Source organism: Pelobates fuscus, chromosome 2, assembly GCF_036172605.1.
Source record: "Pelobates fuscus isolate aPelFus1 chromosome 2, aPelFus1.pri, whole genome shotgun sequence".
NCBI classification, from domain to species: domain Eukaryota; kingdom Metazoa; phylum Chordata; class Amphibia; order Anura; family Pelobatidae; genus Pelobates; species Pelobates fuscus.
Genome location: NC_086318.1, coordinates 398,183,025 through 398,209,875, shown reverse-complemented (window position 1 = coordinate 398,209,875; position 26,851 = coordinate 398,183,025). Strand labels below are relative to the sequence as shown.

The 26,851-nt window shown below is 43.8% G+C and overlaps 1 protein-coding gene across 2 annotated transcripts in view; it reads left to right on the top strand.

Annotated features, from left to right (window-relative positions):
• SYT14 (synaptotagmin 14) overlaps positions 1–26,851 on the top strand; it is a 185,102-nt gene that overhangs the window by 20,085 nt on the left and 138,166 nt on the right. The window contains exon 2 of one of the 2 annotated variants that reach the window (XM_063443888.1): positions 17,362–17,409. In XM_063443888.1, coding sequence (XP_063299958.1) covers positions 17,362–17,409 — 48 coding nt within the window. Of the gene's footprint in view, positions 1–17,361; positions 17,410–24,574; positions 24,629–26,851 lie in introns of those variants that run through there. The other variant, XM_063443889.1, reaches the window with a different exon arrangement.

Sequence of the window (26,851 nt, the reverse complement as noted above, 5' to 3'; positions counted from 1 at the left end):
GGCTGTGCCTTCTGTGCCATCATGAGCTTCATCCAGAGAGGCAGGTCCATCTGGTCCCACCGCATGCCCGGATTCGCCGCCAGCCGCTGCCGGAACTGCTCATCATACCGCCACCATGCCAATCCGCCATAGGTGCGGTATGCCTCCCATATGCCGTCCAAGTAGCAAAACAGGGACGAGCAGGAGCCCGGAGATTTTTCCCCGATCACGCTGGCTAGGATACAGAATGCCCTTAGCCAGTTACCAAAAGACTTCGGTATCTTGCGATACCTCCGCCGTTTCTCCTCCTCCTCTTTCTTTTCGTCCTTTTTGTCCTCCTCCTTGAGGTCAAGAAAGTCCTCCAAGGGAAGAAGCGAGAAAATCTCGCAAAATTCCCCCTTCCAGATTTTATCTTTCACCTCCTGCTTGAGGTGCACCCCCAGCGGGCCCTCGCTGCTTCCGTCACCCCCCCCGTCAACTCCGCCCGTTCGCTTCCCGCCTCACCCACGCTGGAAGCCGACACAGCTTCCCCGCCCGCAACTACCGCCGGGGTCCCTAGACCGGGCCCCACCTCCCCTCCCCCTTGCGTCCACACCTGCCCTACGCTACCTTGTGTGCCACCCCCCGCCCCCAGTGAGTGGAGTAGTGACTGCAGTGTTTGTACTAGTGCACTGGACTGTAGCGATTCAATAGACTCACCGGCCAAGCCCCTGGGGCCGATGACACCCGGGGCTGCGCAGTCCGTCACTGCTCGTCCAGGATGAACGCCATCCGCCGATGTCCCGCCAACCAGGGATCCCACCCGGTGCCTGGAAAAATCAGATGAGGAGCAACTCCGGGACCTGGAAAGAGGAGAAGAAGTCCTGGGCAAGGCGTACTGTTCCCCCACCACCTTCCCGTCCCGAACCGGGGAGCGCCTGCTAACCGCCAAAGCCTCCCGCCGGGTATCCTCCCGCCGTCGCGCCCCAAAGGCCCTGAGAGCCCTGCCACGTGGACTACGACTCCTAACATCGCCTTTGGATGCCAACCCCCGTTGAGACAACCTGGGGGACCCGGACCCTGCCGAACTCCCTGACATTGCGCGCCTGCGCCGGGGCCTCCGTCTGCGTGTCCTGGGGGCCCTCACCGGCGAGGGGCTAGCACTACCCGACTCCGAACTAGGCCCACCCTCCCCGCTTCCCGCCCCGCGCCCCAACCCCGCCGCAGCCCGACCTACCACTACACCTACGGAACCCGGACCAGGGGCACCTCCCCCGGGGCCCTCAACGGACGCGGATGGTGACACCCCGCTCCCCGAGACAGTTATCCCCGACCGACCGGACCTCGGGGCCTTACCTTTCCCCTTACCCTCTACCACCCTCCTAACATCCATCGAACCCGCAGGCAATACCTTCCGCCCCGCAAGAGAACTACCGAGGGACCCCCCATCCCCTCCCACGGAAGCCCGCCCAGTCTGCACTCTGCGGGACCCCTTCGCAGCATCCCGCACCCCCCCCAGGGGCCTTCCGCCCGACCCTTGCTCCCCTTGGGCCGCTCGCCTACCCGCCTCCCCGTCCGCCCGCTCCCTGGAATCGGGCCTCACTCCCCGCCTGCCCACCACGCCAAGGGGACCCCCGGAAGGAGCCCCTGCACTTGCCTGCTGTACGTTGGGCCCGTCGTGGACCGTCCCAGTCCGCGTGCTGCAGTCCACCGCCAAGACCGATGGGGGTGCCCTCCTGGGCCGAGACCCCGCCCCGCCAGGCCCCGCACTAGGCCGTCCGGCCGCCATCTTGGATCCTGCTCCGCGCACGGCCCCCTCCGTGTTAGGGGTTGGTGCATCGATGTCCAGGGCAGCCGCCCGTCTCGACTCACCACGCCGAAGCCCCGGCCGCACACTGGGAGGCAGAGCCTCAACCAGGCAGCTCCTGGGCCTGCTACGACTTCCACTGGCTGTCTCCTGCACTCCCGTGCCACCGACCTCCGGTTCTCCTCCCGGGCTCAAACGCCTCGGGGGCCTCCTGGCCCTCGCCGGGCGTGAGTCTCCGGCCTCCTGTCCTGCTGCCGCAGCAAGGACCGGGCCCAGCTGGGCCTGCACCCAATCCGCTCCTTGTTGCCGCGCCGCTGTCCTGATTCCCTCCAAAAGCTTCTCCACGATATCCATGGCCCTGCAGAGGAGACAAAAGAGAAACCCTACCCAGAAAGTCTAGAGAGCACCGGGATGCACACAAACTGAACCGGGTAGGAAATTAGAAGTGAACCTTACAAAATGGCTCCTCCCTTAAATAGCCAATCCCACATATCCCATAACCCACCTGTCCTGTCTGTCCCTCCTGGGCCCGCCTCCTAACCCCTGTCAAGGCCCTGTTCCGCTTAAGCTGCGCTTTGGCTACATGGGGCTACAATATTTGTGTTCAGTGAAGTCTCTCGAGTATAACAGTACCCCTCATGTACAGGTTTTATGGTGTTTTCAAAAGTTACAGAGTCAAATATAAGGCTTGCGTTTCAGTTTTTTCACATTGAAATTCTCCAGATTGGTTATGTTGCCTTTGAGACCGTATGGTAGCCCAGAAATGAGAATAGCCCCCTATGAAGGCATACCATTTGTAAAAGTAGACATCCCAAGGTATTGCAAATGGTGTATTTCCAGTATTTTTCAGTAATCACTTAGTCACAAACACTGGCCAAAATTGGCATTCAAATTATCTTTTTCACACACAAACAAATATTAACGCTAACTTTGGCCAGTGTTTGTGACTAGGTGGCTACTAAAAAGGCTGGACATACCCTATTTGCAATACCTTGGGTTGTCTACTATTGCAAATGGTATTCCATCATGGGGGTAATTCTCATTCCTGGGCTACCATACGGTCTCAAAGGCTACGTAACCATTCTGGCGAATTTCAATGGGAAAAAAATGAAAAACGTAACATGCTATATTTGACCCTGTAACTTCCCTAAACACCATAAAACCTGTACATAGGGGGTACTGTTTTACATGTGAGACATCGTGAATACAAATATGTGTATTTTATTGCAGTAAAAGCAAACAGTATTATGACATTCACAGTTAAAATGTCATGCAGAACTATAAAATAACAACATTTCTTAATTTCTCATATTTTTTTATATTTTATTTATCTTAAATTATGTTTCACAGCTACATTTTTTATGTTAAATGGAAGACATATTTCTCCTGAATAAAATGATATATAATAAGTGTGGGTGCACTTAATATGAAAGAGGTGAATTACGGTTGAACAGACATATAGTCAAATTCCAAGTTTTGTTTACCTTTTATATTGATCAAAACGTGTACATTTGGCTCAGTCCTTAAGGGGTTAATAGAATCTGAGATTAGATAAACATCTTATTAAAAAGATACTTCAGGAACCCACTTATTTTAGATGTGTAGTTTAGAGTAGAGCTACTAATTCTAGTTGTTAGATATCAGCTAGATTATTAAAAAAAAATGTAATTTTTTTTTTAATTTACTTTGCTATAAGCTTACTCTTTCTGTAGAGCCCAATTCATTACAACCTGCATAAGCTTTTGCATTGTTGCTGAGGCGTCCCCTGCACTTGCAGACTTTGAAATTTAATGGCAGTGGCAAAAGGGCTGATCATTGGGTGCCAGGCATTTTCTATCAGACTATCTATGAGAGCAGAGACTGCACACAAAGACTCCCAGTACCATAGCTACTTGAAAAAGTCCCTTTAAATTAAGTTTAAAATGTCCCTTTAAGTACCACTCTTCCATTTGCATTGCAGAATTACTTTCCATTTGGCATGTATGAATTGCAGGCAAATTTCCTAACTTCATTAGTTAGTGTTTTTGAATATACCATGCTAAAGGCAAACACTTTAAAGTGAAATCTACTGCAGTTTGGACACATACCATTATTGCTGAGAGAAAGAGTGAAACTCCAGGTTAAGTAAGAAAGATTTTAGCTATACGAGTCCTAAAGAAAGGCTGTTCTTAAGAAGTGGGACTATGGGGAGCTATGAAAAAAGGAATAGACAAGCATTGTTTCACTGTAAGTGTAATACAGAGAAAGCCAGTGTAATGGATGGGCAAATATGTGTTTTATAGATTTTTTTTGACATTCACGGTGACTAATGATCCATAAAGTTTATGAGGTCACCACATACTGTAGATGTAAAGAAATCAATAAACACACACGTTGCTTTTTCTTTCTTCTTAATTATTGCTGCTAAGGTTTTCTGTACCCTATTCATACAAAATACCCTACAGAGAGCTTTGAAGATCAAGATATGAGGCCAGATTTTAATACACTTTCTAAACGGCTATTGTGAACAGACCTAATTTAGGTAATGTATGCAACTCTTTGTGTTTATTTATTTTTTTATTCTTTATTTTTGACAGTGCAGTAGTGGGTACATCATTTGGCAATGGTATGAATAAGCATATGTACATCGATAATAGACATCTAGACATTGTATAGAATTCAAAGCATACTGCACTGTTTTTTGTTTTTTTAAAGTAGCGTAACAACATATATGAACAGAGTGATTATATATCACAGCTTGCATGTTCTGGCTACATATGGTACTGACGTTTGCGCCTGATAACTGAGCAGGACGTGGGACAGTGCATATGTCTGAGGAGCCGGCTGGGCTCATGAGGCTATTAATGTTAGGCACATGTTTGGAACACAAAAGCAGAGCAAAGAAAAAAAAGGAATAGACAAAATCTGAGATAACATGCTGGGCAGCCCTATCTAACGTAGGGGACATGCGGCATAGGCAGGTTAGGCTTAACATATAGCAGGCATGAGGTTCAGGGTCACTAGTGGCTAGCTGATGTCTAAGATGGTATGTTAGGGCAAAAGCCCTGAACTTTCTGGGGTAATAGGCTGCCTATTCAATTAAGTTGACAGGGTGCTTAAAATATATGTATATTTGTCAAGCTTTAGTTCCACTGGGTACAAGCAAGAAAAGTAAAGTAAACTTGAGAACATATTATGCATAAAGGAAATAATAATACTACATGAAACCAGGCGTTATAAGCATGCATAGTGAAGTCTCCAGCTTAGTAGCGACTTTACTGTTTAATGATCTGTTTTCAGTCAGCCGATTCCCAAGTCTGGGAAACATAAACCCTGAAAGTGGGGGTTCAGTGAGGCAGCATATAAGACTTCCCTGGGTGTGAGTCCCTCTCCGGCTTGTTTTAGCTTCGTAATCTTCTGTGCTGTGGCGTGGAATTTTGCTGTAGCCTTGGGTTGCAACGTGGTGGCTTGCTGGCCTGATTTGCCATGCTCGGGTGCGTTGCTGGGACTTTGGGATTGCCCGGCGGTCTCATACCTGCGTAAGTGGGAGCGGGTGCATGCGCCCAGTTTGCTTAAGTCTTTTTTCAGCCGTCGCGGTTGTTGGTGCTTGTTTGGCAGGCTGGCAGCCTTGAAGGCTTGCTGTGGGATTCCATAATGGCGGCGGCGGGTCGCAGGACGGATCCACGAGGCAACCACCCGAGCCGCTTGAAGGTAGGACATACCCCTGTCACAAAGACTCCTGTAGAAGCTCGAGCAGAGTCGATCTAGGGTTTCCAGGGGGTGAGAGTGTGGGTGGCTGTCTGTGTTCCCTCTCTTTGGCCCTTGCTGGGCGGCCATTTTAGATATGCTCCAGCAGACTCGTGCCTTTGCAGGCTGTGTAGCCACGTGTATTCGCGGTCAGCTTTAGACTGCTTGTCTGGTGGGGACCGGGATAACCCCCACCGGTCCAGAGGGGGGGGAGGAGATCCGCTATGATTCCGGGGGGATCCGGTGTCGAACATATTACTTAATATACATTAATAGAGTGATGTGTTATACCTTTACCAAAGTGGATAAAGCTACCCCCAATTATCCTTTTCCTTACCTTTCTCAGTCAATATGATGTTGAGTTCCCATTTTTTTGACAATCTTTACTTGTGTTTATAAATTTTGACAGAAGGTATTCATAAGAGCTGTGTGAAATCATAACACTATAGTTCAGGTAGCATTTGAATATAGGATCCCTTGCACAGACAAGAAAAACAATAATATTTAAATTCAGTTTGCAGGCTGTCATGTGGTAAAGTACCGGTGCCCTTTCTGGGACAGCCGCAGTGCTCAACCACACCTGCACACCAGGGCCTGAGACACTTAGACTGCCCCACAGCTAAAGCATACCTAAGGATCCAAAACTGTTTGCTGGGCAAGTGAATTGATCTGGATTGTGGCAGTGAGTTGGAATTTGGTCTATTAGCATTGTCTAGGTTTCAGCAAGATTAAGTGACAAGAGGGAGGGTATTCGGGTGGGGGGTAGGAACAGACTAGAGGAATGGGAGAGGGAGGAGATTGGGAAAAGAAAAAAAAAACTCTCTGTTTGTGACAGGTTCCAAAACCTGTTGTAGTAGTGACCAAGTTTGGGTCTGTAGGCCAGTAGTGGGGAGCAGCGCCTCAATTGGGTCAGGGGATCCTGATATGTAAGTATATGCGGCGTCAGAACTACAGTTAGTGCTAGGAGCCCCTGGCAAGAGATGGGGAGTTTTGGCATTCCCTAAGTCTGGGCCCCACCTTTACATAAGAAGTCTATCCAGGAGAACCATGTTTGAGCACATTTGCCAGGGTGGCCTTTGAAGTCCACAGTCACACTTTCCAAACCATGTATTTCCTCAACTCTGGCTACCATTTGCTGGATGGTATGAGCACCCTTTGGCTTCCAATACGTCGGAATCAGGGACTTTGCCACTGTGAGCAGGAGTATGGTCAGAGGTTTTTTTATAGGTAGCTACAGTACTGCTGCTGTTGTACAGGATCATAGGGAGCAGCTGAAGGGGGAGGTCAGATCAGGGCCGGCGCTTCCTATAAGGCGAACTAGGCAGCCGCCTAGGGCGCCATATAGGAGGGGGCGCCCTGCGCCCCCATCGCCGGCCCTTTAAATGCTGCAGCCACCTGAGCGCTCTATAAAGAGCGCTCAGGCGGCTGCCGCACTGCCTCACCTCCCCTTCCCTGTAGCGTGTCCGAGCTCCTCTCCGGTCCGCAGTCCCGGCCGGACTGACAGGAAGTGCACACTAAGTGTGCATTTCCTGTCAGTCCGGCCAGGTACAGGAAACAGAAACTCCTGTACCGCGGACCGGAAAGGAGCTCGGCCACGCTACAAGATGGGAAGGTGAGGAGAAAAGGGGGGGGGGGGAGAATTAGAGATTACAGGGAGGGGGGGAGGCGGGGAAGAAGAGTTTACAGGGAGGGAGGGAGGGGGAAAGAAGAGATTACAGGGGGGGAGAGATTACAGGGAGGGAGGGGAAAAGAAGAGATTACAGGGGGGGGAGAGATTACACGGAGGAAGGGAGGGGGGAAGAAGAGATTACAGGGGGGGAGAGATTACAGGGAGGGAGGGGGAAAGAATAGATTATAGGGGGGAAGAGATTACAGGGAGGGAGGGGGGAGAAGAGATTACAGGGAGGGAGGGGTGGGAAGAAGAGATTACAGGGAGGGGTGGGAAGAAGAGATTACAGGGAGGGGGGGAGAAGAGATTACAAGGAGGGGGGAGAAGAGATTACAGGGAGGGGGAAAGAAGAGATTACAGGGAGGGAGGGGGGGGGGGAGAAGAGATTACAGGGAGGGAGGGGGGAGAAGAGATTACAGGGAGGGAGGGGGAAAGAGATTACAGGGAGGGGGAAAGAAGAGATTACATTGAGGGAGGCGGGAAAGAAGAGATTGGAGGGAGGGGGGAGAAGAGAAGATTACGGGGGGGGAGAAGAAGAGATTGGAGGGAGGGGGGGAGAAGAGAAGATTACGGGGGGATAAGAAGAGATTACAGGGAGGGGGGAGAAGAAGAGAAGATTACAGGGAGGGGGAGAAGAAAAGATTACAGGGGGAAGAAGAGGAGAACATGGGGGAAGAAGAGAAGAAAAAGAGGAGAGGGGGAGGAGAATACAAGGGGGGTTGAGAAGAACGTGGGGGAGGGAGAGGCCACTAAAGGAGGGAGGGGGTGGTGGAGAGACCACTAGGGGAGGGCGGTGAGGAGAGACTGCTAAGGGAGGGTGGGGGTAGAGCAGAGAACACTAAGGGAGGGAGGGGGTGTGTGGAGGATAGACTACTAGGGGAGGGTGGGGGGAGAGTAGAGACCACTAAGGGAGGTAGGGGGGAGGAGAGTAGAGACCACTAAGGGACAGGGGAGGGGAGGAGATGAGAGACCACTAAGGGGTAGGGGAGATCTCTAAGGGATGGAAGGGAGAGCTCTATAGGACAGGGGGCAGGACAGGGAGCTATTTCACACTACACACACACACACACACACACTGCATCCCTATACATACTCAGAAACACACAATGCATCCCTACACACACAGAAACACAACATGCTTCCCTTACACACAGAGAAACACACAATGCATCCATTACACACACACACACACAACCCTTACACATAAGACAATGCATCCTTTGCACACATACACAGAAACACACAATGCATCCCTTACACACACATGCAAACACACATTGCTTCTCTTACACACACACAGAAACACAATGCATCTTACACACACTCAACGCACCTTGAGCTGTGTAAGGAGCCCCAAAAAATGGAGCTGCTTGCCGTTCTCCCAGAACATTGAACTTTGTGACCACAGTTACAAACAGCCTCCAGAGATCCTGTTCTACACCAGACCAGTGGAGCCAGACTGCAGCCAGAGCCCATCACCATCCTCATCTGGTTGTAAGTAGGCAATCTAGTATATTATTAGTGACACTAATCTCTAATTTACCTCACATTAAAGGGTCACTTTAGTCCCCAGAACCACTGCAGCTTAATTAAGTGGTTCTGGTGTCTATAGTTTGTCCCTGCAGGCTTTTTAATGTAAACACCCACTGTGTGCAGCACTGGCGTTAGTTCATATGGCAGATCATATGGGTAGGGCATTGTGATGTCACTGGGGGGTGGGGCGGCAAATCTTTCTTTTGCCGAGGGCGGCAAAAATCCTTGCACCGGCCCTGCCTCCAGCATCGCTAAAATCCCCATAGGAAAGCATTGAAAAGCATTTTCAATGCTTTCCTATGGAGAGGGCTAATGCGCATGCGCATTAGGTCTTCCCAGCAGGCGGGGGGGATCAGTCTCCCCCGCCGGCTGATGTAATGAAGGGGAGGAGCGGCGGCGGAGGAAGAAGCAGCGACATGGAACATGTCGCTGCCTCTGGTAAGTGACTGAAGGGGTTTTTACCCCTTCAGCAACCGGGGATGGGAGGTGGGAGGGAGAGGGGACCTGCAGTGCCAGGAAAATGGATTGTTTTCCTGACACCGAAGAGTCCCTTTAATGTAGTTATGCACTTTGGGGTAAAGAATGCACAAGCAATTTACACCCTAAATGGTAGCGAATTAGGGATAAGAACACACAAGAAGGATTTGGGAATTGTTATAGACAACAAATTGGGCAGCAATATGCAATGTCAATCTGCAGTTTCTAAGGCTAGTAAAGTTTTGTCATGTATAAATAGGCAGAAATTCTCGGGATGATAATATTATTTTGCCTCTTTATAAATTGCTGGTAAGACCACACCATGAATATGCTGTGCAATTTTAGGCACCTGTTCTACAGAAGGATATCATGAAAAAGTGCAGAGACGAGCTACAAAATTGTAAAAGGAATGGAGCATTTTAGTTATGAAGAAAGGATAAAAAATCTAAATCTCTATATTTTGGAAACACGGAGATATGATAACATTATACAAATACATTTGGGACCAGTACAAACCATTATCTTGAAATCTATTCATAAACAGGGCTATAGGACATGAGGCCACGTATTTAGACTGGAAGAAAGGAGATTTAATCTAAGGCAAAGAAAAAGGTTTTTTTACAGTAAGAACTCTAAGTATGTGGAATTCTCTGGTGGTTTTATCAGAGTTCATACAGATGTTTAACCCCTTAAGGACCAAACTTCTGGAATAAAAGGGAATCATGACATGTCACACATGTCATGTGTCCTTAAGGGGTTAAACAACAATTGGATAAATACTTGTAAAAACACAATATACAGGGATATAATTTAAAATTAGTAAGGTAATAGCTGCTTAATCCAAGGAGAAATCTGACTGCCATTTTGGGGTCAAGAAGGAATTTTTTCCTAGTTTGTTGCAAAATTGGAAGCACTTCAGACTGGGTTTTTTGCCTTCTTTTGGATCAACAGCAAAAACATATGTGAGGAAGGCTGAACATGATGGACGCAAGTCTCTTTTCAGCTATGTAACTATGACTTTAGAAATAGGTATGTTATTAGCAGTGTAGCTGTCAAGACAAACATAATAGATGCTCATTTTGGCTATACATTGTAGTAGCGACACAGCTTTTCTTTTACCTAGTGAACCTATGCATGTGCTTTCTTTACTGGGGAGATGATTTCTTCAAGAAAAATTGCAAAGTTGCTTTCCGGAACTGGATTCAATCCTCTACATGATCAACCGCAGCCACAGTTCCCCGAAGCACACCTTTGGCATGCTCTTCTATACATTGTGTCAATTATGAGTGAACAGATGTATGAAGAAGCCCTTGCATTCATTATCTGACAACAGATGGAGGACAGCATAATCTTCATGCAAATATAAATTTTATTGTATACATTTCTTGGTTGCGTAAGTTATGTGTACTGTATACATATTTTGTGAATGAGACTCTGCTACTTATTTTATTTAAAATGACAGAAAAAAAAAGTCATATGATGTGTTAAACTGAGAAGACTACATTCCTAATATGAGAGATAATTAATTTATTCCTGCATTTCCTTAGCACAAGAATAAAATGAACCCAGACAATTACTGGCTATAGACACACCGTAAGTCACTGTTTAGTGAATAATTACTGTATGGTCCCAGAAAATGTGCCATCTAGTGCCAACACAGGTAAACGGATACTGCTAAAGGAGTCTTGTTTCCTTGTCTATTTTCATTCTTGTACGTTTCGTGACACTCCTTGGGAGGAACAATTTATTTCTTGTGAATTGTAAACCCACAGTTGTTTAAAAAAAGAACTACCGTATGTAAAAAATATCCATTGCATTGTCTTTGGCGTACATAATGTTTGGGGTTATTTCACAAAACAGTAATTGTGGTGAATTGGCAATATAATTTCAAAAATTAGGATAAAATTGCTGATTGGAAAAAAATAGATATCTTATCCTACTTTTTACAGTTAGGCTGCGAGTTCACAAGTATTCATTCATAAGTGTATTAATCACTTATTTTTTTCTAAATGTTTTTTCTTTAAAGGACAACTGTCACCTCAACACATTTTTTTTAATATACTAATCCTTTCATCAAGTTTTGAAAGGAAATAGATTCTTTGTTAAATTAAGTATATATATAAAAAGAAAAATGCAAAAACCTCATCTCTACCTTTAGTATATAACATCATCTGTCAGCCATAAACATACACCTTGGGTCAGACAGTGTTCGAAAACCTCTATAAAGTCTCTCTTCCTGCAGTGGCATTATTAGACTGACTACCTGTTGATGTCAAACTGTCTACTCTAACCCATGGTGTGTATATATATATATCCTGTCATATACTAAAGATAGAGAGGAATTTTTCTTTAGCAAAGAATCAATTTTCTTACAAAACCTGATAAAAGGATCATTTGATTAAAATATTGTGATGAGGTGACAGTTCTACTTTAAAGGGACACTATAGTCCCCAGACCCACTACAGCTTAATGTAGTGATTCTGGTATCTATAGCCTGTTCCTGCAGGCTGAGCACTTAGATAGCGACTAGAAGTGCGTTTTAGTCCAGTGCTGTACAGTGTGCAGCACTGGCTCTCAGTATCTCACGCCTCTGCATGGCGGCACTGAATGGTCTCCTAAGAGATGCATTGATTCAATGCATTTGTATGAGGAGATGGTGATTGGCGCAGAGCGCTATTCTCGCATGCGCAGTAGCCTCCCAATGCTTTCCTATGGGAAAGCATTGGATTGGCTGCAGCCATCAAGACTGAGGATCTCAGCCATGGAGAGAGGGCTGGTAAACTAAGCACATACTTAAGAAGCACTATCGTGTCAGGAATACATGTTTGTATTCCTGACACTAGTGTTCATTTCAGGTTTAGAAAAAAACATTACAAATAAAAATTCCTTATTACATTCAAAGCAGCCCACTCCCCTCCTCCCACCTTGCAAAAGGCAACAGTGCCCTTGAAACAAATGAACCTCTTCTGTGCCATACCTAATTAATTAGTTGGTAGGGCGTAAGGGTATACTACCTTTACAAGTTATTATATTAAAAACACTTAAGAATTTTGTTCCCTATGGGCATAATCTAAATAAATTAATAGGGGGAATCAACCCTGGAGTCGTTTCTTGGTAAAACTATCTTTATGATTCCAGTCAACCCACACAAATTTGGAAAGGTTTAGATTAGAGTCAAGCCTTGAATGGAGGCTCTTTGAGATGTGGAACTGAGCTGCAACAAGTAGACCATCCAGCTGCTGGGTTAGATGTATATATCTTGTTTTTTTTTTATACATTCTTTACAGGGAGTGCAGAATTATTAGGCAAATTAGTATTTTGACCACATCATCCTCTTTATGCATGTTGTCTTACTCCAAACTGTATAGGCTCGAAAGCCTACTACCAATTAAGCATATTAGGTGATGTGCATCTCTGTAATGAGAAGGGGTGTGGTCTAATGACATCAACACCCTATATCAGGTGTGCATAATTATTAGGCAACTTCCTTTCCTTTGGCAAAATGGGTCAAAAGAAGGACTTGACAGGCTCAGAAAAGTAAAAAATAGTGAGATATCTTGCAGAGGGATGCAGCACTCTTAAAATTGCAAAGCTTCTGAAGCGTGATCATCGAACAATCAAGCGTTTCATTCAAAATAGTCAACAGGGTCGCAAGAAGCGTGTGGAAACACCAAGGCGCAAAATAACTGCCCATGAACTGAGAAAAGTCACGCGTGCAGCTGCCAAGATGCCACTTGCCACCAGTTTGGCCATATTTCAGAGCTGCAACATCACTGGAGTGCCCAAAAGCACAAGGTGTGCAATACTCAGAGACATGGCCAAGGTAAGAAAGGCTGAAAGACGACCACCACTGAACAAGACACACAAGCTGAAACGTCAAGACTGGGCCATGAAATATCTCAAGACTGATTTTTCTAAGGTTTTATGGACTGATGAAATGAGAGTGAGTCTTGATGGGCCAGATAGATGGGCCCGTGGCTGGATTGGTAAAGGGCAGAGAGCTCCAGTTCGACTCAGACGCCAGCAAGGTGGAGGTGGAGTACTGGTTTGGGCTGGTATCATAAAAGATGAGCTTGTGGGGCCTTTTCAGGTTGAGGATGGAGTCAAGCTCAACTCCCAGTCCTACTGCCAGTTTCTGGAAGACACCTTCTTCAAGCAGTGGTACAGGAAGAAGTCTGCATCCTTCAAGAAAAACATGATTTTCATGCAGGACAATGCTCCATCACACGCGTCCAAGTACTCCACAGCGTGGCTGGCAAGAAAGGGTATAAAAGAAGAAAATCTAATGACATGGCCTCCTTATTCACCTGATCTGAACCCCATTGAGAACCTGTGGTCCATCATCAAATGTGAGATTTACAAGGAGGGAAAACAGTACACCTCTCTGAACAGTGTCTGGGAGGCTGTGGTTACTTCTGCACGCAATGTTGATGGTGAACAGATCAAAACACTGACAGAATCCATGGATGGCAGGCTTTTGAGTGTCCTTGCAAAGAAAGGTGGCTATATTGGTCACTGATTTGTTTTGTTTTTGAATGTCAGAAATGTATATTTGTGAATGTTGAGATGTTATATTGGTTTCACTGGTAAAAATAAATAATTGAAATGGGTATATATTTGTTTTTTGTTAAGTTGCCTAATAATTATGCACAGTAATAGTCACCTGCACACACAGATATCCCCCTAAAATAGCTAAAACTAAAAACAAACTAAAAAGTACTTCCAAAAATATTCAGCTTTGATATTAATGAGTTTTTTGGGTTCATTGAGAACATGGTTGTTGTTCAATAATAAAATTAATCCTCAAAAATACAACTTGCCTAATAATTCTGCACTCCCTGTATTTTGTGTGTGCAAGGAATAACAGAGCATCAAACAATGCCACAACAGTATGAATAAGTGCGTGAGTTACTCAAAAGGTTACATATGTGGCTCCGAGTTGGCTGCACATTTTATAAAATTATTATGGATGACAGAATTATACATTACAGTAGCGTCATTTTAACATGTAGTACCAATGTATCCAGGCAAAATTAGTAAGTATTCGAATTAGACTATGCAGTGGGAATACTTTCAGACTGCTAATACAACAGCGTTACTTTAAAGTTATGATATTACATTAGGTGGTGTGAGTTGGGGTACAGAAAGAAAAACTCGGGAGGAGCTTGGTTATTACATGTGTCGTGTATCGGACATGTTTTGTCAAAACAGTTTAACAAGCTTTTCATTTTAATACAGTTTTAGTCATTATCTAGGGGTGGGAGTGGGGTACAAAAAGTAGAGAAGGTGGGGGGTAGGCTACACTATCACATACATTTTCATTTGTTGTTGTGCTGTTTCGTTCCCGGTCTGTTTGTGTCGTGGTGACCATTGGAACGGGGGGTGTATGGGCCTGCGTGGGTTATAATGTGTTCTGGTGTCCTAGTTGGTGGGTGTGTTGCGCAGTTTGTCAGGTGGTGCCCCTGGGTTCATGGTCCGTGGTCGGTGTGACTCTGTCCTTTTAGGGTCTCCCGTGTGTGCGTGTATTTGTGCTGGCTGTTCTGTGTTGTCCTGGGTTGTGGGTTGGTTCCGTTTGTCCTGTGGTGTTACAGTTCCCTTGTGTGGTGTTTGTGGGCATGCCTATCCCAAGGCTACGTAGTCCCTTGATTGGGGTCTATTGTTTTGGGAGTGTTATAGTGTGTCCCGGTTTGGGGGGGTTGATCAGTCTCCGTTGGTCTGATGCGTGTTGTTTGTCTGTGTTGTGGTGGGCTTGTGCCCTTCCGGGTCCTTGGGGTTGTGCCTGTGTGGTTGTGGGCGGGGGAGTTGGAGTTAGGTTATATGTTTTTGTGGCGCCCTTTGGGGGTATATATCTTGTTTTTAATGGAGGGAGGAGCTGAATGGACAAAGTATTTCTATTTTTGTAAAAAACAAAGCAATATTCTGCATACAAAAGTTGTAGTGATGCCTATGGTGTCCCTTGAAATCTGTTTTGATGATTAGTCCCCAGTAGCTGTACGGCCAAATAGCCTGTTCTTGATCTACATGCTATTTATCTTATGACTCTAGAAGAGTTATTTACTAAAGTGGGAAGTCAACGTAAATTTAAGGTTTAAGGTCACAGTAGCAAAACTGAAAGTATAGCTGACTGAGATAATTTTTAAATTTCAGCTATTTTTATGTAATTTTTTTTATTAATTTTGCATTATCCTTTCATTAAATAACCCTGTGTGAGTTTAATGACACTGACATGCTGCTCACAGTGACAGTTGGTACTGACTAGTGTCCTATAAGTGACTGTTGGTGAATATAGCAGACTCCATCACAGGATGGTACAGACTGGCAGCTTTATGGTAATGATGATAATGGATGGCATTGTTAAAGGATCGCTATAGCTATCAGCTCGAAGAAGTGTTCTAGGTGCCAGGTCCCCCAGGTTTTAACCCTGCAGCTGTAAACATAGCAGTTTCGGAAAAACTGCTATGTTTACATTGCAGGGTTAATCCAGCTTTTAGTGGCTGTCTCCCTGACAGCCGCTTGAGGCGCTTTTGCGACGCTCAATGCGAAAATCGTATTGAGCACTCAGAACGTCCATAGGAAAGCATTGAGTAATGCTTTCTTATGGGCGGTTTGGATGTGCTTTCGGCTCCACTTGGAGCTGATGTCGTAGGGGGAGGAGAGGTCTCCAGCACCGAAGGAGCCGGTGCTTGATTAAGGTAAGTAAGTGGATGAAGGGGTTTTAACCCCTTCAGCCCAGCGGGGGGGGGGGGGGGGGGGCGGGGGGGGGGGGGGGGGGGCCTGAGGGTGGGGGGACCTAAGGACTATATAGTGCCAGGAAAATGAGTTTGTTTTCCTGGCACTATAGTGGTCCTTTAATGAATGTTGGTGAGTACAACAGCCTATTCCACCATAGTAGCCTGCCTTGTGTATGAAGGGCAAGCATCTGACATGTAATTAAATAATAAGCCATGCTAATATAGTGCTCATGCAACATATACTGGGGAGTAGTCTGCGATTTGGTCTAAGACAAAGAACACAATGTTAATCCAATGAACAGTAATTGTATTGTAATGGCTTGTGGCACAGTGCAAGTGTTTAAGCAATGCAGTTTTGTATTACGTATGATTTATTATTTAAACACATGTATGATATTATCTTCTTTATATTCTTCACTATATAAAATACATATTATATATTGTATGACACTCGAAGGGTTGCTTACTAAAGTGAGAATACAAAGTGAAATCAAAGTGAATTTAAAGTTTAAGGCCAGAGTAGCCGAACTGAAAGTTAGAGAGTTTTTTCAGTTTAGCTATTTTGATGTACATTTTAAATTAACTTTGAATTATCCTTTCATTAAATAACCCTGTGTGGGTTTAATGACACTGACATGCTGCTCACAGTGACAGTTGGTACTGACTAGTGTCCTATAAGTGACAGTTGTTGAATATAGCAGACTCCATCACATGATGGTACTGACTGGCAGCTTCATGGTAATGATGGTAATGGATGGCATTATAAATGACTGTTGGTGAATATAGCAGACTCCATCACAGGATGGTACTGACTGGCAGCTTCATGGTAATGATGGTAATGGATGGCATTATTAATGACTGTTGGTGAATATAGCAGACTCCATCACATGATGGTACTGACTGGCAGCTTCATGGTAATGATGGTAATGGATGGCATTATAAATGACTGTTGGTGAATATAGCAGACTCCATCACATGATGGTACTGACTGGCAGCTTCATGGTAATGATGGTAATGGATGGCATTATTAATGACTGTTGGTGAATATAGCAGACTCCATCACAGGATGGTACTGACTGGCAGCTTCATGGTAATGATGGTAATGGATGGCATTATTAATGACTGTTGGTGAATATAGCAGACTCCATCACATGATGGTACTGACTGGCAGCTTCATGGTAATGATGGTAATGACTCCATCACACAATGTACTGGCTAGCAGCTTCATGGTAATGATGGCAATGGATGGTGTTATTAATGACTGTTGGTGAATACAGCAGCCTATTTCACCATAGTAACCTAAGCAATTCTCTTCTGCATTATGTAGGATTTATAATTTTGACAAGCATAAACTTCAAATATGCGTATGATTTTATCTTCTTTATATTATTCGCTATATAAGATGTATATACACTGCCAGTACACATTGTTTATGTGTTTTTTTTTAAATCATTTTGCAGGTGGGGAGCGAACCTGTGGAGTCCACGAACTTATATGCATAAGGAAAGGTAGGAATGGCCATTTTTATCTGTGTGCTGTAGCTAACATATTGGGAAGGATGGCAGTATAATGATCATACACCAGAATAGGCCCAGTAGGTGATATGTGAAAAAACATGGCTCTAACTTCTGAAGAGCAGCAAGCTGAACAAATTACTGGGTCCAATGAAACATAGAACTCAGCCAACTCAAGTGGAAAGTCCATTAATAGCCACTTTGAGCCGAACTCAAGCCAGGCTGCCAGCAAACAGGGCTGAGGTGAGCTCTAATGTTCTGCTGTAGTACCTCAGTCTCACCAGCTGGGAGAATAATGGATTTGTTCTGCTTTAAGGCATCTATGCTGTATTTTATTTGACTATCGAAAACCACGGACAGGAGAATAGGCTAACGTGGATTTCAATTATTTATACTGTACAACTGAAGGGTAAAAGATAAAACATAATATATATTGTCTATCTATCTATCTATCTATCTATCTATCTATCTATCGTATATATGGACAGCTGGGTTTAGCCAATGTTCTCTGCTATCATTACCATATAAGCGTGGACTGATTTACAAACAAATGTCTGTCAACTTTTCATTACCCATGCAGCTGTAGAAAATCCAGACAATAAGTACTAGGGAGAGACCTGTTTTGTCACACTGCTTCAAAATAGTTTGACAGAACTGAGGGATAACACATTTAAACAGACTCATAGGACCATAACCAATACATTTAGCTTTATTGTTTATGGTGGTTAGGGTGTCTCTTTAATTATTGTATCGATTCATCTGATTGACTTATCTGAGCACATAAAAATATACGGTAAGTTTCTGGGTGGAATTTTATAGTAAAATATTGACACACAGTTGTCCATTTTTTTTTTTACCAACTATATGCAAATTGCACATATTGCAGAAAGCTCCTTAGTTTGGCAGAACGCTTGGAAAACTGAGCAGTTATCTCTCATGGCTTCTACAATGTAATGTGTTGGGAATAGTTGGGAACTTTGTTATATATGGGTTAAACAATTAGGGTATTATTATATACCTGAGATATGGATTAACTTTCATCTCCCCACAATCTTTCTGTAGGGATTAGCATGGCCTGTATGAATTAAAATAAGTTATCTGGCATATTAACATGTAGTCCAGTGACTGCGATACCGCCTTTTTTCATCTAAGAGATCTGCTGTATGGGGTATTATTCACAGATCACTAAATGTACATTGATTGCTGCTTTTGTGTGAAGTTCGAGGAAAATGCAATTGAGCTCTACTCCTAGGTTATTTTTATTTTTATTTTTTAACATTTTTTTCTTTTTTTGTCAATCTCTTTTTATTGAAATTTTTTGGTTTTTTTTCGTACCCATGCGGGTCATGAAACACATGAAACGTATAGTACACATAGCTATTAAACGTATTACAGCATAAACAATAGCGCTATTACACAATTATGCACTAGGAGATGTGGACCAGCAGTGGTACGTTATCAGGAGTGTGTGAACTGTTTCGGGAGAATGGGTGAGTGGCAATAATGGGCTTAGGGTAACCCTATCGGGTTTTTGAGTTTTGGCCTTCTTCTATGTGTACCCACGGCCCAGGAGGGCCTGGGGGGAGGTAAGTAGACGTGGAGCAGTCGCTCCCTCTTTTCAATGGGGGGAACGAGTGGGCTAGGTGTGGCTCTAGACCAACTGGTTATGTGTAGCTGTAACTGTGCAACATAGATCATGTTTGGTATAGTCTCTGTTGCTCCTAGGGAGGTCAGGCCTCTGGAGTGGATCGCTGGACGGTGTCCTAGGTGGGTGCGGGGATGCCCAAAGCGCGACAGAATGTCGAGAACTCTGCAAGCGTGGAGAGTTTATGGACAGTTCCGTGACGTGTGACCACCAAGAATCTGGGAGATCTCCAATGGTATTCTATTCCCGCTTCTCTGAGGGTGCTGGTGACTTGGTTCAGCGATCTACGCCATTGTGAGGTCTTGGTAGATGGTGAGCTGTGCGCCTTCAAATGTTAGTGGCGTCTTGCCCCGGAGAGCAGTCATCAGGATTCTTTTGTCTTGGGAGGTTGCACAACGAACAATCACATCTCGGACCAAGTTTGGAGCTGTTCTGCCTGAGGGTGGCAGGCGGTACATCCCGTCTGTGTTAAATTTCTTGGCTTGTGTAGGTGGCAGGATGGCAGCCACGAGACGCCTCAGATAGTGAGGCAGTTCGTCGGATGAGACGGTGTCTGGCACTCCCCTTATCTTTATGTGGTTTCGCCTTGTTCTGTCGTCGAGGGCGACATAATGGACTGAGAGTGCTTGTTGTTGGGTCTGGAGGGCCATTACGGTGTCTTGTAGGGTTGTTAGTCCCGGTTTGATGTTAGTGACATCGTTCTCCGTGGACTGCACCCTGTCAGCTATAGCCTGCACGTCAGTCTTAATGGCGGCTATGCTGGTCGCCAGGAGATTTTTTATTTCCCGAATTAAATGTTGGAAGTCCCGCTGGGTGACTGGGGCAGACCCATCTGAGGGTCCCTCGGGCGTTTTGTGCCTGTCCTGGGGGTTGGTCAGGCGGTATGGGACCCCTTGGTACCTGCATGGTGTCATGTTCCGCTGCTCCCGCCATTTTGGCTGGCGGCCGTTGTTGTTGTAGCATGGTACCTATATCCCTGGACTCTGATGGCGTCTCTGGTGGGGGTTTTTGGGACCGACGGCCCATTGCTAAGTGGGTCAATTGGGGGTTTTATTCCCCTCTTGTCAGGCTTTGTTTGGTTTCGGTCGGGAGCTGTGCTGTGTTGCGACCGCTCCGGCTCGTGGTCAGACTCCGCCCCTAAATTCTTTATTTTATTCGTGCATGAATTAACGTTATGCCACAACAGCGATGTGAGACCCTACATTAACAATTGGCAACATGGCATAAGCAATACTGTGCACATTTAAAAAAATAAATAAATAAAAGTAACGTACATGTTGAAACAAGATGTGTCAGTGACTATGAATGCGTGAGGTTTAACAACTCCTTGCCATGTAGTTTGACACTGAGTGATCGAGTATGGGAAAATAGCAGGCTATGACCTTGGTAAAGTCTTAGGTAGGTTAGTGCATGTAGGTCGGTACATATAGTTTGTCGAACGTGGGGTCCGGTGTATGCACTGTGTGTGCTTATGGTGGGCTAGTGAATTCTGGTGCAACTCTGAGCCTTTAAGGGTTTGTAGCTTGTCAGTTGAGTGGGGTGTCTGTGCACATAGCTTGGCTATGATTCTGGGTGCAGGTCACCCGGTCGGGGTTGTGAGACTTGCTTCCCAATATAACAAATATAGGAATATGTGATAGCAGAGATTGTCAACTAGTATTGTGCATTATATGTCTGATTGTCTGCACAATTTATGGATAGCATTTTAACAACAGAATACTCATGCTTTCATAGTAAAAGTAACATTGAAAACACGTTATTATACTAAAAAGCAAAATATTAGTGGTAAGCCTGGATACAGTCTCGGACCGGGTGAAAACAGTCCTCTCAGTCTATGCCCGTGGTGATCAGGTTGGATGCAGGGATGTGCAGCAGGGGTATGTGCTCACCAAGTGCTGATGACGTCCCCAGGGTTGCGGAGCGTTGGGGGCAGCATTCTTCACTTTTTCAGCCTCGGGCCGGTTTGAGGACCAGTGTCCCTGAGCCGTGAGCCCGGGGGCTTGAGGAGTCTAAGTCCTGTTTGTCACGTGGGCGGTGGAGGGTCTTGGTGCTTGGTCGCCGCCTATGGCGGATTATTCTCCGTTATCGTGGGGAACGCTGCAAGGTGGATACCCTCGAGGCCTTCAGTCTGTGCGAGGTGGGTTTAGGTTTGGCTGCGTGTCTAGTGTGTTCCGCTCCCACTGGTGGGCCAACCATTCCCCGGTCAGCTCCCCGCCGGGCACCTCTTTGAGGCATTCGCTGTGTGTTTGTCATCCGCTCTTCCATCTTGGCCCAGAATCAGGCAAACAACTCGTCTAGGCGTTGGAGCGTCCCTTCCAGGGACTACTTTGTGGTGAGTGAGCTGCATTCGTCATTCGCCATTTTGGGCTCCCATGGGTCTTGTGGTTGCTGGTAACCTGTGGCAGGCTCTGGTCGCCCGCTTGTGTCACGCTTGCTTGGGAGGACCGGGATAACCCCCACCGATCCATAGGGGGGCTGGGGGGGACAGCCGTAGTTGTTTTTTTACCGCCAGTGGACGCCGTAGGAGAGCGTCCGTCTCTCCTCGGTCCAGTCACTGGTAGGCCCTAGGTTATTTTTTTTACTGTGTTTTTGGAGTCTGCATGTCATCTATTCATTGTAGTTGCAGGTGCGTTCTACTTACCTGACATGGTGTGCCACCACCTCCATCCAGCTGGTCCTCTTCAGCTCCTGGCGTTTCAGCTCATGCACGAGAGTACAGCATTGAGGTCTATGGAGGATCCTGCAAGACTGCGGCATCCTCCAAAGACATAGCCAATTACCTCATCACTGGTGACAGCTGGGAGGATTAACACTTCTAGATGGTGGTAGCTCCAACCGGTGTCTAAGAAAGTCAGCCCTAGTAAAACCAACATTGTCTTCTGTTTTTTAATTAGAAATATATTAAAAATTAAAAAAGGTAAGACAGAGTAGGAAAGAGGAAGCGATTGGGAAAAGGTAAGTATGACATGACAGTGCTGCTTTAAGATGATCCTACACATAGTTAATGATTTGTAGAAGTAGTAAAACACCTCCGTAAAAGCTATTTTGTATTTCACATATTAGCCTTTTTATTTTACAAAGTGGATTGTAAACCAATGAAATGGAAATCTGTATATACCTACTCCTGGCATTTGTCATCGCTTTGTTTTTAATTAGGTATTGTGTGCTTAGAAAATGTGTATACAAGTACCCTGCCGCTTTGGTGTTCTTTATATTGTGCTTAGTCAAGTGGACTGTTCTCATTGCCATTTTGCAAGTGGTTACAGGTCTTTGATAAAAACTGAGCATCACATTCTGCTTTGTGTAATGAAGCATACATTTATTAAGGTAACATATGATGTGTAGCATGTAGCTACAAAGCATAACGTACATCTGTGGCCTTGCACTCTTGACTGACCATCTAGAAAATATAATTTGCCTTGAAGTGAACGTATAAGGCATTTCAGTTCAAAGCAAATAGTATTAAAAAACAGACTTATTCTGCCATCTTCTATGGAATTTGGGTTATTGGATTCTAATAGTCATGAACTACCTTAGATCTATACATGGAGTTGTCTAATTTGCTACCAAATGCATTGATCAATATATTTTAATCTTAAAGGGGAACATTCACTTCTGTTTATTAAAAAAATAAATATTGAAAATCATCTATAACTTGTGTTAACCTTTTTCATGAGATGAGAAAACCATGGCAAACATAGCAAATGAATAGGAGATATAGAAGCATTTTCATAGGGTTATTTAAACATTTTTAACTATTGCTGTATTTTCATTTATATTGCCTTATTGTGCACTAGTAACTTGGTCCACCCCCCTTTTTTAGAGGAAAAAAACCTGTAAAATAAGAATAAATTTACCTGGCATCTAGCACCGTACACCGCTTCTTCCCTCTCTGCAAGCAAAAAAAAAAGGACAAATGTGGACAATGTAGGGAGGTGGGGTGGGCTGGAAAGGATTGCAGGAGAGAGGGATGGTAGAACTGATAACGTCTGTCGCCAGTGCGCAGTACATGCTGATGACATGTAATTTATGCACAGGATTTACATTAGGCATCCTGAAAGTCACGTGTGCCTGGGGTGCAACTAGCCCTGCTACAAAAGGGAAGGTATCTCTCATGAGCAGCTATTTATGGAGCAAGCAATCTGTATAGATTGCTTGCTCCATGAACACTACTAATAGCAGTGGGGGTGATGGGATTAGGGGCCCCTAAGAACTATGTGCCTACATGCAACTAACATACAAAATCAGCCCTGATGATATTGTACTCTCTCCTTACATCTTCAACTTTCCATGCATGTGTAACATTGACTGCAACTAAATGTCCTTTGAGTTCTTTGGAAGAATACACATTATCAGTACACTAAGCTAGTACTACAAATATCCTGTAAAGTACATCAATGTAATCTTCCTTCTTTCAACCTGTGTATTAGAGACAAGTTAAGGGCTCACACACTTTTGAATTATGTGTTATGGTCTCACTGGGAGATATATGTGAAAGTGTTGCAAGCATAAAAGTACTGAAAGATATAAGTGAAACAGTCACTACTAAGATGTTCTTGTTGATTCTATTGGTTCAAGAACCAATAGAATATTTGGGATCTTTGCCCCACTGTTTTCTTTACAACAATTGTATATTTTTTCTCCATTTTGTTTTAACCCCTTAAGGACCAAAGTTCTGGAATAAAAGGGAATTATGACATGTCACACATGTCATGTGTCCTTAAGGGGTTAAATGTCTGGTGACCAACACTGTTTTTATATGCCCCCACTAATCTATGCTTTCAGGAAAATTACCTCTTCTTTGTTTAAATCAGTGTTTCTAAATAGCCAGAACACATAATTTATCTCACACAATATTTCACCAAAACATATGCTGTCATAACATCCCATCCACCCTTGTACTTAGAAACCACTACTGACTCATAGAAACAGATTTTTAGAAGCAGAAATAGCAAGTTATTGTAAACAAGCCATGCTAAAATTAGTCAGTGTAATGCAAGCCATCTGCTCCCTATAACTTGGCAAATAAGTCAGTTTACAGAGAAATTGGCATAGTCACTTTGCCAGTAAAATAAAACATTTGATATGGTGCGAGAGAGATGTTTAATGTACTGAATTATGCTGATCGATATATTTAATTTGTGTCTATAGATATATAGTAAATTTTACTTTGTAGACCTGCTCGAGACATCCAATAAAGTGGACATGGCTCCAACATTCAAAAAAATTTACCACTTTGATGTTGGAATTAAATTCACTCACTGAAGATGTTAGGTCACTGAGTCTTTATTAATAAATAGGACTATGGACTGTTTTACATTATCTCTCTTTAACCCCTTAAGGACCAAACTTCTGGAATAAAAGGGAATCTTGACATGTCACACATGTCATGTGTCCTTAAGGGGTTAAAGCACTAACTGCCGCTATGTCATAAAAGTCTGCAATTTACATAGAGTATATAATATAACATGTAACTTACTCAATGCTCAACCCAGCTATTCTTTTTTGCTTTTTAGTTTAGTAAGCGCTAGAGATAGGAGAAAAGGATGTTTCGATTTTGGGATCCAGGTAAAGACTACATATTATATAAGATATACAAGGAATGCTTCTAGTGTTAATATATAATGAAATGCACACTCACCTTGCCATTCTTCCTAGTTCTATCACATAAGTAGTCTCAGGGTAGAAGAGACTGTGAAGGTGCAAATTTAATTGTAGTAATATTTTCTTATAACATTCCACTATAATTCAGTATTTCATTAAACCTGTTGACAAAACCCACAGTATTATTAAGTACAAGCTGCTGGTTAAGCTGGGAATAATTGGCTTCTTCAGTTCTTGGATTCAGAGAAGGCATTGGATCATCTTCACTGGGGTTTCGTAAAGTAGTCCTTGAAAAAATTCACTTTTTCAAAGTATTTCGTCGAATATTTCACAGAGTTATACTCTACTCCATCTGCAAGAGGTTTACACATGAGCTTTCTATTAAAACAATTACAAATTACCAACAGTAAAAGACAGGGATGTTCCTTATATCCACTGTGATATGTTTGTCCCCCTATTTCATATCCCTTTTAGACTGAAGAGCTCATCAAGGCTCTGCTTTCATCCTTTGTACCAGAACAACAACGGCTTAATACTTAATGTAGTTTTTCTGATATCTGCTGCCTGTCCTTACAGTGTGAGCCTGGGTGCAGGTGCCTTTGGGGTCACAGGTTTAAGTCAAACTGCTCGAAAAATGTATTAACCCTGAATCTGGGGTTGACTTTAAAGGCCTACTAACCACACCCACTAAAAGGACTTGCAATGTTTATGCTGCTTATACTACCTCAATTTGTTATCCTCCCCTACAAATATGAATATGTTTGTGAAGTGGTTAATAACAACCCCCATTTACACAATTACAGCATTTCCAGGTACTGATATGGTCACTGTAAAGCACCTGTAATCACAATCTTTTACGTATTATATTTGCACTTTCTCGAGCAGCTTACAACACACGTTTAATAACAATCATAAAATATAGAAAAGAGACAAGGCAAACTGTTTATAAAGACCAGATGGGCAATTAATAAACAGTTTTTTTTGCGGACTCTCACGTGATTTCCCTGCTTCTACATCAGACAGATAGCATTACAGCTAATAAATGAATAATTAAAACTTCATTGACATATAGGCAAGTAGCCATATGGTGTCAGTCAACCAGGAACTGTTCGACGGATTGGAGAAGGACATCAGAACATTCATGAATATAAGACGGTGTTAGCTGTTGTTTTGTTTTACAGCACAAACTAAGTTGTTTAGTTATTTGTACTTGGCAATTATACTCATCTGTGAGCAGACATTGATGACACTGCTATAAAAATAACAGGAGGTTCTGTGCACCCTTTATAAATGAGGTAAGGTTCATTGTGTTATACTGGTGTATTGAAAGCATGACGACGATCAAAAGCTTCTTGTTACAAAATACAACTTACCTCTTGTTTACTGCTGCTTACTATAGTGGAACTCCATTTAAATAATGTCTGGTTGACTTTGGATGATGAGATTTTTACAACATCACCTGGAGTTTGTCTGTTTATCAGCCCAAGAGTAAGCCTTATTTATCTAACATTCTCTGGGAGATTCTCACACGTCCCATAATTCTGTGTAATTAGTATGAATAATTTCAAATGGTGTCTGACAGGCTGAGGAGGATATCAGTATACATTAAATCCCAGCAATTTCTGTGGTGTGATGCCCATCAAATAGACTTGATATGAATTTTACCCATACTCACCTTCAGTTTCCTTTCAACATTCATGTTGATAATATTTTTTTTAAACATTTTTCAGGCACAGAGAGAACATTTTAAGTTGTGAATTAACTTCTAACAAAAAAACTGATATGAAAAGCTATAGATATGAAATAATTAGTAGATGCTATTGTATACCTGTACTGTTTCCAAGGATGTAAAAGAAATATTTTAACGGTAGCAGTGTTAGCAAATGCCATTGATCGTGGAAGGAATCATTCCTATGTCCTTGGTAAAAGCACTTAGAATAGCAGTGGCAATATATTTTACAAAACATCTCCAAGACTAAGAATATTTTATATTTAACCCCTTAAGGACCAAACTTCTGGAATAAAAGGGAATCATGACGTGTCAGGCACGTCATGTGTCCTTAAGGGGTTAATTCCTAGTCTCTTCATTAATCAGCTAATTGTGGTCTGAACTGGCATAAAGTGAGAATCCAAAGTGCTTTTCAAATTTAAAGTCAAAATACATTGTCTATTGTCATGGATACATTG